General features: G+C 42.0%; 1 protein-coding gene across 6 annotated transcripts in view; it reads left to right on the forward strand.

The window, feature by feature from the left end:
• Positions 1–606: 606 nt before the first annotated feature.
• The window catches only part of Zfand4 (zinc finger AN1-type containing 4), a 65,424-nt gene continuing 47,692 nt past the window's right edge, over positions 607–18,338 (forward strand). For 4 of the 6 annotated variants that reach the window (XM_021165735.2, XM_029478825.1, XM_029478824.1 and 1 more), the window contains exons 1-2: positions 607–703; positions 9,763–10,062. In XM_021165735.2, coding sequence (XP_021021394.1) covers positions 9,801–10,062 — 262 coding nt within the window. In that variant the 5' untranslated portion in view covers positions 607–703; positions 9,763–9,800. Of the gene's footprint in view, positions 704–788; positions 1,169–9,762; positions 10,063–18,338 lie in introns of those variants that run through there. The other 2 variants (XM_021165736.2, XM_029478826.1) reach the window with 2 other exon arrangements.

Genomic DNA, 18,338 nt, shown 5'->3' on the forward strand with positions numbered 1-18,338 from the left:
GTGGATAGGGAAGTGGGGGGGCGCTATGGGGGACTTTTGGGATAGCATTGGAAACGTAATTGAGGAAAATATGTAATAAAAATATTAAAAAAAAATGAGTGGGATTAGGGTGCATGTTGTAATAAAAAGAATCAATAAAAAGTTAAATAAAGAAAAAAAAAAGAATGTTCCCATTTTACAGGTGACACAACTGAGTCAGAAATGTTAGGAGAATGTGGAGTACAAGAAAAGGGTGACTAGCATGGACATCCTTTTAAGTGTCCTAGGCCATGAGTAGATGACAAATGCCAAAGACCCTCCTAGCCCCAAAGAACCTTAGAAGTAAGTGCCCCAGCCACTCTGGCGCCGACTCTTCCCAGACACTGTGCCAGGTCTCCAGCCTCCTACCCTGCCCTAGGCGGGTCCTGCTACCAGTTATAAAGAGTCAACATCCGGGCCAATTCTAACCGACAACCCTTCCTGAACGCCAGTGCGACCCCGGCGTCCGAGCAACCGCCAGCCGCGGAAGGCTAGGCCCCGCCCCTCGCGCGCTGATTGGAGGGCGTTGGCAGCGCTGATCGGCGATTGGTGAGCGGTGTCACAAAGGGCGGGACCGGAGCTTCGCGGGCCAGCGTCGGCGGGCGTCTCGGGCGCGCGCACTCCTATCCGCCTGCAGGCAGGCGAGCGAGCGAGCGGGCGGACGCGACCACCGGAGGGCGAGCGGGTGAGGGGCGCGGCGCGGCGCGGCGCGGCGCGGCGGGGCGGGGCGGGGCGGGGCGGGGCGCGGCCGGGAGGGAGGGCGGGTGGCGGAAGGGCCTGCTGCGCCTTCGCTGCCCCGGTGCGCCCGCCTCAGCTGCAGCCTGGTCACACCCGTGCTTCTCTGCGTAGGGACTCACGGACAAATTGGTCGTGCCCGTGGCTCGGGGTGCTGCTGACCCGACTTTGGGTCTGCGTGTGGTCCCTGCCGGTTGTGGCCCCAGGGCAGCACCCCCGCACTTGTGCATCGTTCCTAGGCTAGAGTGTGGTTCCAATCTGTATCTCGATTTTCACACATCTGTAAAAGGACAAGAGTCACCTTTTTAAAAGGCTGCAACATATTGTGGGTATATTTATGTTGGGGGAAAAAAAATTAAAAACTAACTCGTCGTGTGACTAAGTTCCTGTGGACGAGAAGGAAGCAAAGTCCAAGGTACTGAAATTACTCCTTGAGTGCAGTTATTGCCGCTTTTGTGGTTGGTTGGTTTTAGACATTTCAAAAGATGAAAGAAATGTTGGAAATTCATTTTGATTTTTCTCTAACAGTTTTCAAGATAAATTATCAATTTAATCATCATTTTATTTACTTATAGTATTAAACATCACTATACGTTATTCATTGTCAATTGGTTTTCCAGTGCTCACTCATGCAGACCACGGGCCACTTTGAGGATGCTTGCAGTCCTCAGTGGACCCAGTTTTAGTACGCTAGGTCACTGGCCCACTTGAGCTTCCACTAGGCCTTGTAATATTCTGCTGTGGTTTAGCCTGCCGGCACAACCTTTTGTCTTGTTACATTAATGTCCTTGCTGAGAAGTATGACACAGCTGGGTGTGGTGGCGCACACCTTTAATCCCAACACTCGGGAGGCAGAGGCAGGAGGATTTCTGAGTTCGAGGCTAGCACGGTCTACAAAGTGAGTGCCAGGATAGCCAGGGCTGTACAGAGAAACCCTGTCTCAAAAAACAAAAACAAAAACCCAACCAACCAACCGACCAAAAAAGTATGCAACACAATTGTTTTCAGTTATGGGCACCACCCTCGGTCTTTTTTGTATATTGGAAATTATGCCACTAACTGGGACCAAACTTCATTTGGGAGTTCTTGCACCACTGATGATGCACCTACTGCAGTGCTGATTTTCTTCTACTTATAGGCACGTTAGTCTCATGTCAGATCTGTGCACTGAAGAAATACACGTTGCCTATGCGTATTTCACTATAATGCTGTTTTTTTTTTTTCTTTTTCTTCTTATAATGCTGTTTTTTTGTTTTGTTTTGTTTTGTTTTTGTGAAATTGCAGATTGAGCCCAGGGCCTAATATGTGCTAGGAAAGTACCCTATCACCCGGCTTCACATTCACTATGAGTGATGTAAGAGTGAGTAGTGAAATCCAAACAGTACCACTGTTGCTGTAGTGTACTCTTGCCCACAGTACTGGGAACACACTCCTTGTGTTGCTGCTGTTGTTTGTTTCTCATTAGTTCAGATGTTGTGCAACTCCACTCAGAACAACTGTGCTCTCAGCAACAATGTTTCTTCCTGTGATCCTGTGATTTTTTTTTTTAAAGGAGTGTTAGCTATCTGCATAATTCAAGCTTCCTAAGAATGTTTTATATTAGAACTATGAAAACTCCCCTCTACAGTAGAAGAATCTGTGTATCCGTGTTCATCATGATTTATAAGAATTCTGGCGTAGTGAGTCAGAGTGTGATTGCAGAGGAAACCAGTATCCCTCCACAGTATAATCACTGTTCCATTTCTATGACTATATATTTGACTATTTTGTCTAATCTAAGGATTAGTGGGGAAAGGGAGTTGTTTTGAATTGAATTTCATTGAACAACCTTTAATGCACGCTAATGTGTGCAGACGGCTGAAGTGAGTGATAGAGACATTGTCCCTCCCTTACAACACTTGTAGTTTACCAGCACGGGTGACAGACACAGAAACAGTTTTGATGGGTATCATGGGTACAAAAGATAGTAAGCATGAAAGATTTTGTGGGATCGTTGGTATTGGAGCTGCAGCTTTGGGGAGAGGTGTCTGGTTATTAGGCAGGCTTTGCATTATAAGCAGGCATTCTCTTTGAAGTGTGCCCCTCTCCGTGGAGCTGAGCTTTGTAAGCCGATTGGTAGCTTCTCAGGAAGCCTGGGAGGAGTTGGCCTGAGTAGGACAAAGCAGGAGCTCTAAGACTATGAGTAAGCTATGAGTAGAGGTACAAGGAGCGCAGGCACTGCTGGGGGAGTGCGGGTAAGTGAGCATGGCTGGGAGATGAAATATGCATGCTGGGAAGTCTTTCCAAGGAGTTTGAACATTGTTGCACAGATGGTGGAAGCCATGATAGGGCCTTGAGCTAGAAATAATAGGATCAGTTTACATTTTCAAAGGATAGCTGTGCTTACATCCCAGGTCATTAGGAAACTGCCCCTTGAAGCCAAAACCCGGAAGACTGACAGTGCAAAACCCTGTGATGGTCTGGGGTAACAGGAACTCCTGAGTGGCTGGTGGTTTCACTACCTTGGCATATTGTGTGGCAGTTTCTTTAAAAGAGAAACAAGCACAATGGGGCTGTGGGTTTGGCTCAGCCATTGAAGGTAAAGTGTTAACTGCACAAGCCTAGCTTGAATCCCCAGCACTTACCGGAAAAAGCTAGGCACAGCAGTGTGCACCTGTGCTCTTAGGGTTGGCAGGAGGAGCCCTCACCTTGCCAGTCACCCCATCAAGCTGAGTGGATGAGCAGATCAGTGACACCTTAAGAATATAAAATGGGGCTGGAGCGCTGACTCAGTGGTTAAGAGCACTGACTGCTCTTCTAGAGGTCCTGAGTTCAATTCCTAGCAACCACATGGTGGCTCACAACCATCTGTAATAGGATCTGATGCTCTCTTCTGGTGTGCCTGAAGACAGCTACAGGGTATCATACACATAAAATAAATCTTAAAAGAGAATATAAAGTGGAAAGTGATAGAGGAGGCCATCTGATGTTGACTGCTGGTCTCCACATGCAAATATATACACACACACAATGTATACACATGTGCACAAAAGGCTGAAAATACTCGTATTAAAATCTAGCCTAAATAAGTTTTCTAAAAATCAAATAACCTGTATACAGTTTTGCTTCATAATTGTCAGAAAATGGGGAATGTAAGATATTTCTCAGGATAATGGATAAATGAAACTAATGCATACACACAGTAGAATATAATATAGCACTTAAAGGAAAGCCATGAAGCCATAAAATGGCACAAAAGAACCTTACATGTGTGTTCCTTAGAGAGAGCACTCTGAAAAGGTTGCACATTGTGTGATTCCAATTGCATGGCATTCTGGAAAGGGTGAAGCTATGGAAGCACTTAAAGGATCAAACGGTGCCTAGGATTTGAGGGTTGGGGTGGGATCAGTAGCTCCAACCCAGAATATTTAGAAACTGAAACTACCCTGATAATGTCGTGGTAAATACATGATGCTTTATACATCTGCCCACATCTGTCGCATGTGCACCACCAAGAATAAACCCTAATGGAAACTTTGGGCTTGAGTGACAGCGATGTATCTATTCCTCACTTGTTAATAAGGTACTGTGTGAGTGCAGAATATAGGTTAGCTGGAGGCAGGAAAGGGATAGGTGTCTATGGAGACTCATAATTTCTGCTCCATTTTGTCGTAGATTTAAAATTGCCCTAAAGTAAAGTCTCCTGATCTATAAGGGAAATTCATGTCTCCAGTTTAGATTTATTTTCTAGTGAGGTCTTATAATGAATTCCAAGTATAACTTCCCTCCGGCTTAAACATAGGCAATGGAAAGTAACTAAACAATGTGTTAAAATAATAACCTTAGCCAATTTTTAGAAACTTTCTTTCTAAAAGTTAAAAAAGAGCAAATCTAGTGGCTGGCTAGTCTAGTGAAGTCTAGGAATCAAAGATCATAGCTTGTCAGTCTTTGAGAGTTGCTCAGATGAAAGCTAAAGAAACTCCAAGTTAAGGCCTAATTGGTGAATGGAGAGGTTGACAGGATAGAAGATGTAAGATGCATTGTCAGAATTGGTCACTTGAAACTGTCATGGTGTTCGTGAGAGATCCTAAATTCTGGCTTGAATGAATGGATGCGTCATGGTATGCTTTAAGCAGATGAGGACTGCAAGACAAGGAAGGAAGCCTTTGGAGAGAGGGGCTATTTTGTATACATTGAATTGCACACATTGAATTTGTACATGTCTTTAGAATGTCTGGATTACAGATGCCATGCCATGCGTTTACAGTGATTTATTAGCCAAGCACAATCTTTGTAAAACTAGTGCACCTTTACGTACATTCCTCGGCCAGTCATTGTAGCATATACCTATAGTCCCAGCACTGGGGAAATGTGAGGCAGGAGGATCATAAGGATGAGGCCAGTCTGGACTGTATAATGAGACCCTGACTCAAAAATAAATAAAAATAAATGTTTATGAAAATTAGAGTGACCTCAGTGATACCACATATTCTTTTGGTAGGAAAGATTTAAAATTATTGTATAACCCATATTTACTTTTGACTTTCACAATAGGGTTGCTTGCTGATGTCCTTACCATACTCTCAGGCTTTTCCCATACTGAAATAAACTACAAAATTTTTCTATGGGCTGGAGAAGTAGCAGAGTGGTTGACTGTTTGCTTAGCATGTGTGAGTCCATGGTTTGATGCTGAAAAAAGAAGTTTCCCTATCTTTAAGGAGTACTTCCCAACTTATTCTATGAGGCTAACACATGTCTAGACATAAAGAACCAAACAACGACATCAACCTGCAAGGACTGGTTGGAAGGAGGAGAGGAGCGGGGGAGGAGGAAGAAGGAGGTAGAACAGGATCCTCAAGAGATATTTCCTGATCAAGTTCAGCTCTGTCTGTCTGTCTATCTACCTACCTATCCAAAGAGTACTATGTACACAAATGGGATTTTGTTCCAGGAATGCAGGATGAGTTAACACAAAAAAAAAATTAATCAGTCTAATATACCATATTAGTTATAAACAAATGAAAACCATGTGATCACTTAAATAGACACTGAAAAATATCTTAGAAAACCTGTACCTTTTTGTGGTTAAAAGTAAAGCAAATTCCTATGTGGGAATAATCAGGAATTTTCCAACCTGGATAAAATTATGTATTAAACCTGACAGCTGACATATCTAATGGTAAAAGGCTCAATTCCTTCCTCCTATAATCAAGACAAAGACAGAGATTTCCAGTTCAGTCACCTTTAATCACCCTTTACTCTAGGTTCTACGGGCAATTAAATAGGAAAAGAAAAGTGCGTCCACGCTGCAGAGAGCAGAAGGCTTTCTGTAGCTATTGTGTGTGTATGGTTCAATATAGACAATCCCAAGGAATCCATTAAAAGCGGTTTGAGCACAGTAGACGCAGTGGCTGTATACAAGATCAATAAAATATTGAAGCCATTTGTATTCTAATACATAGTGTGTGAAAAAACACAGATTAGAAGAGGGCTATTTCCTAATCCCCAAATGTAGTCAAGTTAGAGTAATCAGAACTATGAGAGATGCACTAACCGGCCAGTATAGTGAAATGTCAGGAGATAGGCCCCTCACGTTTATAGTCAGTTTTCTGTAAGAATTCTATAAATTCAATGGGGTTAGCATAGTCTTTCCAACAAACGATACTGCAAATATTGATTTTCTCTGTGCAAAAGAATAAAGTTGAATCCCTGTTCTGAATGAACACTAAACCTAAAAATAAGTTAAAATTGTGCAATTCTTGGGGAAAATGTGTGTAAATTTACTGCCTTGGGTTAGGTCAATATATGTAACTGCGACAAGTGGCCAGACTGGGCTTCTTCAGTTGAGAATTGAATTTGAAAAGACATTACCAAGAAGTCAAAGGCCAGCTTACAGAATGGGAGAAAGTATTTGCCAATCCTATATTCTACATGTGACTTATATCTAGAATATTATCTAAAAAAAAACAATTTTAAATTTATATAATTTGATCATATCCTATTCCCCCAAGTCTTTCTCCTCTCCCCTCCCTACCAACCCACTTTAAGTTTTCTCAAAAAACAAAAACCTTACACAACAAAACCAAGGAAACAAAATAAAATACCACCTCAAAACAAGAAACAACCTTCCCCCCGCCTGTCCCCCGTCCCCACACACCAAACTGTAACCAAAGAAGGGCATTCAAAAAAAAATTACAGAGTGTGTTATATGTTTAGTTAACGACTCCTGAACATGAGACCTGCCCTGGAGTGGTTGATGAACCCAGTGCTTCTCCATTGACAGTTCAGTGGTTAACTTCTACCCTAGTAGCTAGGTTCCCATTCATTCATTTTAAAAAATATAACAACATAAAATATAAGATAAAACAAAAAAAATTAATTGAAGTTGGGCAAGGCAAACCAACAGAGGGAAAAGAGCCCAAGAGAAAGCACAAGAATCAGAGACTCAGAAATCCCACAAAAACACTAAGCTGGAAGCCATAAGTACAGAAGACCTAGTGGCGCCTCCACCCCTGCCCTGTGCAGGCTCTGCGTGTGCTGCTTCAGTCTGAGTTCACATGAGCTTTGCTCCTGTTGAATTAGAGGGTCTTGTTTTCTTGTGTCCTCAATCCCCTGCCCCCTGCTCTTAAACTCCCACCCCCTTTTTGGTTACCCAAGCAGTGTCAGGTATGGGTTCCATCTTGTGGCGTGGCCTTAAATCAGTTGTTTGTTGGTTATTCTCACAAGCTCTGCACCACCATTGCCCTAGACTAACTTGCAGAGAATATTGTAGATGAAGGATTTGCTGTTAGTTTGGTGATTATGTTTCTCTTAATAGTATAAAGAGTATGTTCCTGTATCAAAGACACTAGAACATAGAGGTGAAGGCTCTCTGTAGGCACTGGTTTGCCATCTCCATGGTCAGTGACTTGTGTAGGCATAGTTTTCAGGAGTGGGACCTTGCTGTCAGTTTGGAGAGAAACCTATAGTCTTGGTAATTGTTCTGGCTTGTTTGGGGATTCCTGTGGGTCCTCTGGCCAACAACTCAATTAAATGTAACTCAATCCTGGTACTGGAAGCTTCATTTGGTGACAAGAAATGGCCAGCTGGGACTCTGTCTTATTAGATCACCTTCATAACACTTTAAAATCAGTGATAAAGACTAGGCAAAGTCTTCAAATAGTCTCCAAGGGTGAGGTGCAGAGGGCCTATCATCACATAAAAGATGCTCACAATCATTTAGAGTGAAGATCATCACTATGTTGTACTCAGTAGGATAGCTTTAATAAAAAAGACAATAAAAGTATTGATAAAGATATGAAGAGATCTGCACCCTCACTTGTTGTTTATTATGAAATAGTTTGAACTACTTGGAAAACACTTTAGTAATTAATTCCACAAATTGCTTAATATGCTGTCATGGGACCCAGCACACCTTTTTCCCTCTGGATGTGTATCAGCAAAAAAGGAAAACTTGTCCACATGATAGCTGATTGTTCACTATGGCAGTATTTATAATTAGCTCCAAATTAAAACCCACCCAAACACCATAAACCAGTGACTGGGTAGATAACATGCACCAGGTCCACCTAGGAGACTATTAATCATCCACTGGATGGACGAAGTATTGATCCATGGATGACCAATGTTGTACAAGAAGCTTCTGGCCTCACTCAGTGCTAGAACACTTGGTTGGCATTCTCAAAGCTCTTGCTCAGTCCCCATCAATGGTTGTGGTGGCTGGACATTTTTAGTGTTAAAATGAGTAAATTTTAGATGTCAAGTGAGAGGTATGGTTATGAGTCAATTTGTGGCATATGAATTATATCCCAACAAAACTTGAAAAAAGATTGCCTCATCTCTTCAGAAAGACACATATTTTTGTGGTTTAAACTTAGTTTAAGTTGACAAAGTTTTTACCAAATAACAGCAGTTTTTCAGTGTGATCACCCTTGCTGCTAGTTTTTATTATTATTATTATTTTATTCTTTAATCTTATTTTACATTCCAGACTTTATCTCCCTCCCAGTCACCCTCCCAACTGTTCTACATCCCACACCTCCTCCCCCGACCCCTATCTCCAAGAGGATGTCCTCACCACCCACACCTCACCAGACCTCCTCACTCCCTGGGGCCTCAAGTTTCTCAAGGGTTAGGTGCGCCTTCTCTGACTGAACCCAGACCCGGCAGTCCTCTGCTGTGTATGTGTTTGGGGCCTTAATCAGCTAGTGTATGCTGCCTGGTTGGTGGCTCAGTGTCTGAGCAATCTCGGGGACCAGGGTAGTTGAGACTGCTGGTCCTCCTACAGGATCATCCTCCTCCTCAGCCTCTTTCAGTCTTCCCTAATTCAACCTCAGGGGTCAGCAGCTTCTGTCCATTGGTTGGGTGCAAATGTCAGCATCTGACTCTTTCAGCTGCTTGTTGGGCCTTTCGGAGGGCGGTCATGAGAGGCCCCTGTTTCTCACTCTTAATTTACCATATGCTTCTTTGTGATGCACTTGTCTTTCATGCTCATTAGCTATTGCATGGTTGTGAGTAGAGATCTTAGTGTCTATATAATTACTTCTTTTTAATGCTAGAATACTTGATGGTTATTTAGTGGATCATATTTTAAAAGAACTTATTGATATGCCATTTTTCTTATCCAGTGTAATTATGTATAAAGACTAAAATTTTATATGGCTTAAAAGAGAAGCATGTTTTAGAGAAGGATGTATATGCACTTGGAGAGTCTTATAGAACCATATTGATACATTGAATTTGAATAATAGCAAAAATGTTTGTTGACCATATGCTATATATTAACAGCAATGCAGAGCTCTAGTAAGGCACTGTAAAGAATCAAAAGCATGTCTATTCTTCATGGTTAGTCTACTTCAGCAGTGACTTCAGAGGGAGGCACGGAAGGTTCAGTGCTAGGCACACTTTGTAAAGGCAATAAAAGAAGTTCTTAGATGGTTTGGAAGGTGAGTGTGAGCCAGAGTTTTTCAGGAAATCTGAGTGAAGGAGAGACTTTTGGATTTGCCTTAAAAAGCTAATTTTTTTTTTCAGGTACAGAACTCAAACATGAACAACGATACATATTACCAATGTTCAAAGCTGATTTGGGTAGAATTGGAATACAGTTGCATACAACATATTCCAGAAGAATCAGAAAAGTCAAAGTAATGGATAACAGAAAAGAGCCTCCATTCTTCAATGAAGATAACGTGGGACCATTTTATTTCAAACTTCCTTTCTATGACACCATGGAACTCTTCATCGAAACGTTGACTGGAACATGTTTTGAACTAAGAGTTTCACCCTTTGAAGCTGTTATCTCTGTGAAAGGAAAAATTCAAAGATTGGAAGGTATTAGTCTTTGTACAATATGAGGATTAAGCATTTTTAAGTTTTTAAGTCTTTGTTTCTATAATGTGAAGATTAAACATAAGTTTTTTAGTGAACAAAATTTAATTGTAAAAGTTTAAGCATATGACATTAGGATGACAGGATAATAGAATCCCTTGTCTTCATCAGCTTCTAGCTTAGAAACCACCTCTTTTGTTGTCCTGTTTTCCTGCCTTACCATCACCTCCACAAGATTGTCTCAATTCAGATCTCCAGCCTCATGTTAATGGCATAAAATAAATATTTCAAAATAGTTTTTTTTGGAAGGTAGGATGAGACACATATTGTACTGTAACATTTTGCAGTTGCTTTTAATGGGAAATATAATTTATTTCCTTTTAGGGAACTTGCTTATTTTTACACCACTTTGTAAATCCTTTTGTATCATGTGGAGATTTTCTGAAAGTTTTGGGTTACACTGACATATATTCAAAGTCCCTCTAACATAGCAACGGTTTAGATGACATGTAGTATCTTTTTGTGTTATATATGTTTGTGGTGCCATAGGTAACTTTATGTTAAAATTAGTCTTCCAGATTTCAGAATATCATTTATAGTTGCCCAGTTTGGGCTAGAAAGTTAAATTATTCCATATAATGCTTAATAGATCTTTTCTGGAGAGTCAACTGGAACTTGTTTGTAATATGAAGATTCTAATTAGAATTTCTTTCCTGCCAACTTAAATACAGAATTATAGAAGGACAAGAGTGGGTGGAATTGTTTGTTCTGTGTGAGATCAAAGATTCTGGGTATTTGAGTTTTTGAATATTTGCTTTTCCTTTCTCCCCCTCTCTCAAGGTAGTTTTAGGGGGTAGCTGAGTCTAGAACCACATCAAATAGTGGCACATGCACCCCTCTCTTTTTAAGTGACAAAGGCAGTGACAGTCATTGTGTTCTGCAGGAGACTTCAAAAGAACAGCCTTCATGAAAAATCAGTTGTAATCCTTTTCTGGATGGCCTTTGTTCTTCCTCAGTGGACGTCAGTTGGAGCTAACATGGCAAGACTCTCAAGACTCCAATTAGCAAGATTTGGCTGGGAGGACAGGGGGGCAGTGCTTGAGTTAGTCCTGCACAGGAAATGGTTGTTCCTCCAGAGGGGCAGTGCTTGAGTTAGTCCTGCAGAGGAAATGGTTGTTCCTCCAGAAGGCTTTCCTTTGGGTAACTTTTGATGAGTTCAGAACTAGTGCCTGGTGGGAGAGGAGATAGACGGGCTCTGTGGAGGATAGGCTGAGGAGAACGTGGAGACCTGGGAGTGACCGCACTGAAGCAGAGAGGGAAGCAGTAGCTGACAGGGGCTGTAATTGGGTCTGGAATTACAAATCCACTAACAAGTTAACCTTAATTTCTAAAGTCCCAGTGTAACTTATTTTGTGTGTATGCATCCACACACGTGTGTGCTTGTCACAACACACCTGCGGAGGTCAGAGAACAACTGTGGGACTTGACTCGTTCTTTCTACTCTGTAGGTCTTGGGGATCAAATCTGTCAGGCTGTAGCAGCAAGCTGCAAGCACCGTTAGCCACTGATCCATCACTGCATGCTAACCACATCTTGCTGACTCTCAAATTAATATTTCTTAATCTCAAAAATAGGAATAATGACAGTTACAGTTGTTGCAAATGATCTCAGGATTACATCAATTACCAAGTGTAAAATACCCACTGTCCTTATCAAGGGAAAATGCTGATCTGGAGATAGTGTCCTGCGTTTCTGAGGGCCTAATCTACTACATGCAAACACTGCCCTAGAGTTGAGAAAGAAGTGTGTGTGTGCCAAGAACCGTAAGGGGCTATGCAGAGCAGCGGGAGCCCTTGTGCCCTTAGCTTTGGTATTGCTGCTCCCTAAATAAATGCCCCTCCCCTTTCTCCTCCTCTCCCCCTCCTCTCCCCTCCCCCTCCTCTCCACTTCTTTCTTTTTTTGAGACAAAGTCGTGTGTATCCTAGCTGGGCCTTGAATCTTCTGTGTAGGTTCCATTCTTGTGTGGCAAGACTCACTTGAGTAACAGTGACAGGATCCAAATTGGGCTGGGTCTTCCTGCATCAGTTAACAAATACGTGCCTCACAGCCTAATCTGATGGAGGCTGTTCCTCAATTAAGATTCCCTTATCCCAGATATGTCTAGGTTTGTGTTAAGTTGGCAAAAACTAACCAGCAAGTCTACCCCTTGCCAGTCTGATACATGGACACATTATTGTTAATTCATAATCTTTTACCCCCTTTGTCCCCAAGATCTCATGTTACTATCACAATATAATATACAGTATAACTTTAATATACAGTACAACTTTGAAAGTCCCATAGTCTTCAAAATTTCCATTGATTTAAAAATCCAAATTCTTGGTGGGGCATGGTTGCACATGTCTTTAATGACCTAATTCCAGCACCTGGGAGGCAGAGGCAGATGGGTCTCTGTGAATTTGAGGCCAGCCTGATCTCAGGGAGTTGCAGATCAGCCAGGGCTGCACAGAGAAACCCTATTCAGGGGGGAAAAAAAAGTTCAAAATCTCGTTAAAAACCCAAAGACTCTTAGCTGTGGGTTCCTGTAAAATAAAAAACAAGGTAGAGAGCCGGGCGTGGTGGCGCACGCCTTTAATCCCAGCACTCGGGAGGCAGAGGCAGGGGGATTTCTGAGTTCGAGGCCAGCCTGGTCTACAGAGTGAGTTCCAGGACAGCCAGGGCTACAGAGAAACCCTGTCTCGAAAAACAAAACAAAACAAACAAACAAAAAAAAACAAGGTAGATACTTTCTTACGTTAAGAGTGAAGAACCAGTGCACAATTATAGTTAGAGCACAACCAAACCACATCCCACAGTGTAAATAGTTCAGTGTCCATGGCCTGCCACTTGCACTTGGGCAGTCTCTCCTATCAGCACTGTTTCCCACACTGCACACAGCTCTGTCTTAGGCTCAGGCTGGCTCCATTCCTACCTGCCCTCGTGCTTGGTAGTGCTCTGAGAGGCCCTCATGCTGTGGTCTCCACAGCTACTGAAGCTGCATCTTCACTAATGACTGTTTTTGGCTTCTTGGGGTGCTAAGCCTCAACTTCTCTCCATGACTCCATCAATCCTGGGACTTGCATTGCTGCTGAGGCTGCACCTTTGACAGTGGCCTCTCCCAGTCTCACTGCTGTTCTGATAGAGCGAGTTTCTCAATTGAGGTTCTCTCTTGACAGATGACCATAGTTTCTGTCAAGTTGACAAAAACTGACCAGTACAACTAATTTTCCAAGGAGCAGTGCTTTCTCCTTTTAGTTAGAGGATGCAATATAAGCCAAGATCTGGACCTAACAGTAGACTTCTTATTCATAGTAATGGAAGTGCAAGGACAGTGGATGAGGACAAATGAAGATATTTGTATTATTGATAATACACTCTAAGGGAAGAATAAGGCAAGTGCTTCACAGAGGAAACCCTGCAGGTCGGCTTGGTTGCTAGGCCAAGTGTGTCTCAGTACAGCTGGGGCAAAAAGTGGGCACTTGTTGGGAAGTAAATCAATGCTGCGTAATAAAACATGTGAGGGCTTAAGCACATCAAAAGAGAATTAAAATCCTGTTAACAGCAGCCTTTAAATCAAGATGAAGTGGGCTCAGGCTTTAATATTGCTCACAAGAATACACAGCTATGGTTTTCTACAGGTATTATATTGGGAGTGATCATTTGCAAGTTTGGAAAGTTATATAGAGTTATATACCTTCCACACTGTCATGGAATCTTTGCAAATAGTTCATCTTTCCATTTATCTACATTAATACCAAAAGAGGCAGGTAGTTAAAAGGAAAAAAAAAAAAAAAAAAAAAAGGGAATTTGAACCTAGAGCTGTCCTGCCTAGGTAGTTAATGCTACTCCCAGAAGACTTAGGTTATTAAACGAAAATCCCAGGGCCAGATGTATCATTCTTCCTTGCAAGTTGTTGGTCAGGAAGTCCCCAGAGGTACACAAAGCAATACAGACTACTGTTGTTACTCCTGGTTGCCAACCAGAACCAGATGGTGGAACTCTATTGCCGAGGACACAGTGCAGTTTGTTAGCAGGACATAGAGAAATCAAGCTGTAAATAAGCTCGAAACTTCTTCATTGTGCTTGAAGTTGCTATGCAAGCCATTGGGGGAGAAAGTTGATCAGTGGTCTTGCCCAGATGTGGGCCTTCATTCTAAAATACTGAACTGCAAAGTAAATGGCCCATGGTGCAGTAGTGGCCTGACCGTGATGGGGTAGCCACACTCTGATTGGATCTGAGGCCACTCCACAGGAGGGAGGTCATGCCTGATAATATAAAATACATAGCTATGGACCTTGTAGGCCTTAGACTTTGAAATTATTATTTCAGTTTTGCTAAACAGACCTATGCCAGAATGCCTTAGAAATATTATGTTTATAATTATAGATTTGTGCGGCTGTCATCTGTAGTTAGAGCAACTTGTTTTTGCAGTGGGCAGTGGTTAATGTAGACTCATAACCGGTCAGAGTGACAGTTGAGCACTGAGCCACAAGTGGACTCATACCTGCCTGAAGGTTCAGGGGCTACTGAAGAAGTACAGAACAAATTAAGACCCTGGGGATAGAGAAGAATATCTTGAAATTGCCTTATGAACATTATATGACTATTCATGAATTCAAGACTGAGGTTACCTGTATAATATGGAGCATCCCCGACTGGACTGGGGGAGGGCGTTTATAAGACAACACTCCTAGAATCTGTTGCCAGTCAATGGCTGGTGAGCTGAGTGAGTGATTTTTCAGTGCTGCAGCCATCGCCAAGTTTTTATATGCTAATAAATAACACCACATCCATCCCATGTAGGCAGCCCTAGTTCAATTCAGGGGGTCAGTTGGAAAATGATGAAGTAGGAGGGGACCTGCTGGGAGAAGGAGTAGCTGGGAGATTGAGAGAGAATAAGGGGAGTGGATATGATCAAGTTACATTATATATACGTGTGAAACTCACTCACTACATAACTACATGGTTTTCTTTTGAGGTGAAGGAAAGAGAATTTTGTGAGGAGTGCAGAGTCTTTATGCTTTTCCTTTCCTTGACAGAATGACAAGACAAAGGACTGCATCTTTTGTGTGGTCTCTTGCTGGAGTGGAGTGTGTATGTAGGTCCTGCCTTATGGGGCTGTGGCGTGGATATTGGTCCTGGCTCTGTGATATCTTTGGAGTGTGGAGAGGTTCAGGAATGGTGAAGTTGCTGATTCTTCTCTCTGTAGTTCCTCCTGTGGCAGGTTTGGGCTCCAAGAAGCAGCTGAGCCTGACTGAAGTACCAAGACACATGACCTGGGGTCCCAGGCTGAGCAGGATGGGGCTTTCTCTCTAGAGCTGACTAGCTGCTAACTCGGGTAGCAGCTTTTTAAAGTGGCTTCTGCCACTGCTGCAGTCAAGTGTCCAAGAGAAAGGTCTCCCTAGAACCATCTGCCCTGTGTAGATGCAACCCTTAAAGTCCGTCTCCTCCCTTACTCTACTCTCTCTCTTACTCCTTCCCTTTCCCTCTTCTCCTCCTCCTCTCTCTGCTGTTTGTTATTGAAAATAAACCACAAATGTTTAGAGGCTGTTATCTGGAGTAGAGTTCTAGCCATGGCAGTCATACCCCTCCTTTCTAGGAAGACAGCAAGCCCCAGTAAGGACCCAGTCCTTGAAGTCACGAGTTGGAGTTTCTCTGCTGTTTCCCAGAATTGCCTCCTAGTCTTTCTTTCCTATATAGCTAGTGTGTTGCTGCTGTCAGGAAGGCTGCTTTCCAACTGTCTCCCTCCAACTGTCTCCCCTTTATTTCCCAGAGACTCTAGAAGTCTATGCAAGGATGTAGTATGCTCTTTTATCTCAAATGATCTTTTAAAAAGGTGGTGGGTAGGTGGGCTGGAGACATGGCTCAGAGGTAAAGAGAACATACCACTCTTGCAGGGGACCTGAGTTCAGTTGCCAGCACCCATGTTAGGCAGCTCACGACTGTAATTCCATTTCCAGGGGAGTTTGAAACTCTCTTTTAGCCTCAACCAGCACCGGATACCTGCACTCACGTGCACTTACTTTGGTCTTTTTATTTTGAGATTGAAATTTATTTTGTTAGTAAGACGTGTATTTAATATCTAGAAATCTCTATACTAATATATCACCAAACAGTCACAATAACGTAAAAATACAATTTTATACATATCAAACATGGAAATTTTCACTTAGAAAAATGAACACAAGGCAAAAGATAGCCATAAGACCATATTGCAGTGAGAGTTAAAACTATTAGAGTATTTGAAGATAGAAAAAAAAAAACACACTCTTTAAGTTTCACCTCTTCCCCTGTGACTACTGGAATTACTAAAAGAAAAAAAAAAAAAAAAAGCTCAGTCGAGTTGTTGAGGTAGCCTTGGTTTACTGTTGCTTAGTGCTGGCAATGCAGTATCCTGAGATGTGTGGCCATTGAGAGTAACCCCCAGGCTCTGTTCCCATTCGCCCCTAGAAACAGAACGTCCTTCAGTGCTTGTGCCTAGCATGTCATATGGCGCTGGATAAGTTGGTGTCTGGGTTGGGTCCAGGATGTCTTCCTGATCTTTGGGGGACCTGGCTGGCACTTAGTCATTGTTGAGTATATTTAATAGATAATTTACAACCTTTGTCTAGTAAACCTAATGGTTGTGCTTCTTCGGGGATAGTTACTGATTTCCTCTGTAATCCTGGAAATCAGACTCTTCATCCTACTTAGGATTTATTTTCATTGTTTGCTTAGTGACGTTCTTTTTCTTTCTTTTTTTTTTATCATTCTTTATGATGGAAACTATGGAGGCAGAAGTAGAGTGTCTATTTCTGTCACCTTCTAAGATGACACCAGGCTTGTATCATGTGACACTGTATCAACATATTCAGCAGTAATGAGTGAAACTCAGGCTGCTGCCTCTTGGCGCCTATGAAGTAACGAGTGGTTTTGGTGAGGGTGTGGGTTCTCTATTTCAGCAGCCAAGTCCTTCCTTCTAATCCCACCTCTGATCAAGTGTGATGGAACTGCCTGGGTCCTCCTTTATAAACATTCATGCAGAGCCCTAGTTTCCTGTCAAGCTGATAGCCAGTGACATGACTCATCAGTTAGGGACATCTCCTGCCAAGCCTTGACCTGAGTTTGATCCCTGCCATCTCTTATGATAGAAGGAGAGAACCAACTCCAGAGCATGATCCTGTGACCTCCACATGTGTGTGTGTAGATGCACAATAGATAAATATGTAATAAAAATTTTATATTAATGTAAGGATCAGTACTAGCTTCCCTATTTAACATGATTTTTCTTTCTTTTTTAAAAAATAGCATTCATTGGTTAAATTATTTTCATAGTTTCAAAGTAATTATCCTAACTTCCTATTAAAATGGCAATTAGGCTTTTTAATATTTTTATATATTTTTTTACTTTCTTAAATGAGCATACTAGATGATGTGTTCCATATGACATTTTCTTACATACAGATAATTTCACTCTGCACCTGTTCACTCCCCTCCCCTAATGACCTCCGCCATCACCTTTCCTAACCTTTCCTCCCTCTTGCTGGTCTCCTGCCTCTTCCCAAATAGTTCCTTTCAGCTTTTATGCCATGTGGGTTCCATTACACACCCATCCATCCATCCACCCATCCACCCATCCATCCATCCATCCATCCATCCATCCATCCATCCATCCATCCAGCTATATATCCATCCAATTCCTCCCTCACTTAAAGTCACTTCCTCTTTCAGTTGGGTCTCTTTACCATGTGGGTTTTGAGAATTGAACTCAGGTCAACAGTCTTGGCAATGAACGCTTACTTGCTGAGCCATCTTGCTGGCTCCTAAATATCTGTTTTTTATGTCAAGGTCACTCTGTTTTTTTATAGTAATATTATTACAGCTTTTAACTGTAGTTTGAAATCAAGTATTATGAAACCTCAATGTTTGCTAAAGAGAGCTTTGACTGTTTGTGGCCTTTGGTGATTCCATGTGAATTTAGGATTGTTTTTATATTTCTATGAAGAATATCAGAAGTATAATGGGGATTGGATTGAATCTGTAGGTTGTTTTTGATAACATAGCCAGTTTTACAATATTGATTCTGCCCAGCCTATGAGTATGGGGGAGGGAGCTTTTCTGTCTCCTTGTATCTTCAGTTTCCTTCATTACCTTAGTTTTTCATTGCAGAGATCATTCATGCCCTTGGTTAGGTATATTTTTAGGCATCTTATTTTTATTTTGGGAGAGCTTTTTTTTTCTTTTTTTTTTAATTTTTAAT

The sequence above is a fragment of the Mus caroli genome, chromosome 6, assembly GCF_900094665.2.
Source record: "Mus caroli chromosome 6, CAROLI_EIJ_v1.1, whole genome shotgun sequence".
NCBI lineage: Eukaryota > Metazoa > Chordata > Mammalia > Rodentia > Muridae > Mus > Mus caroli.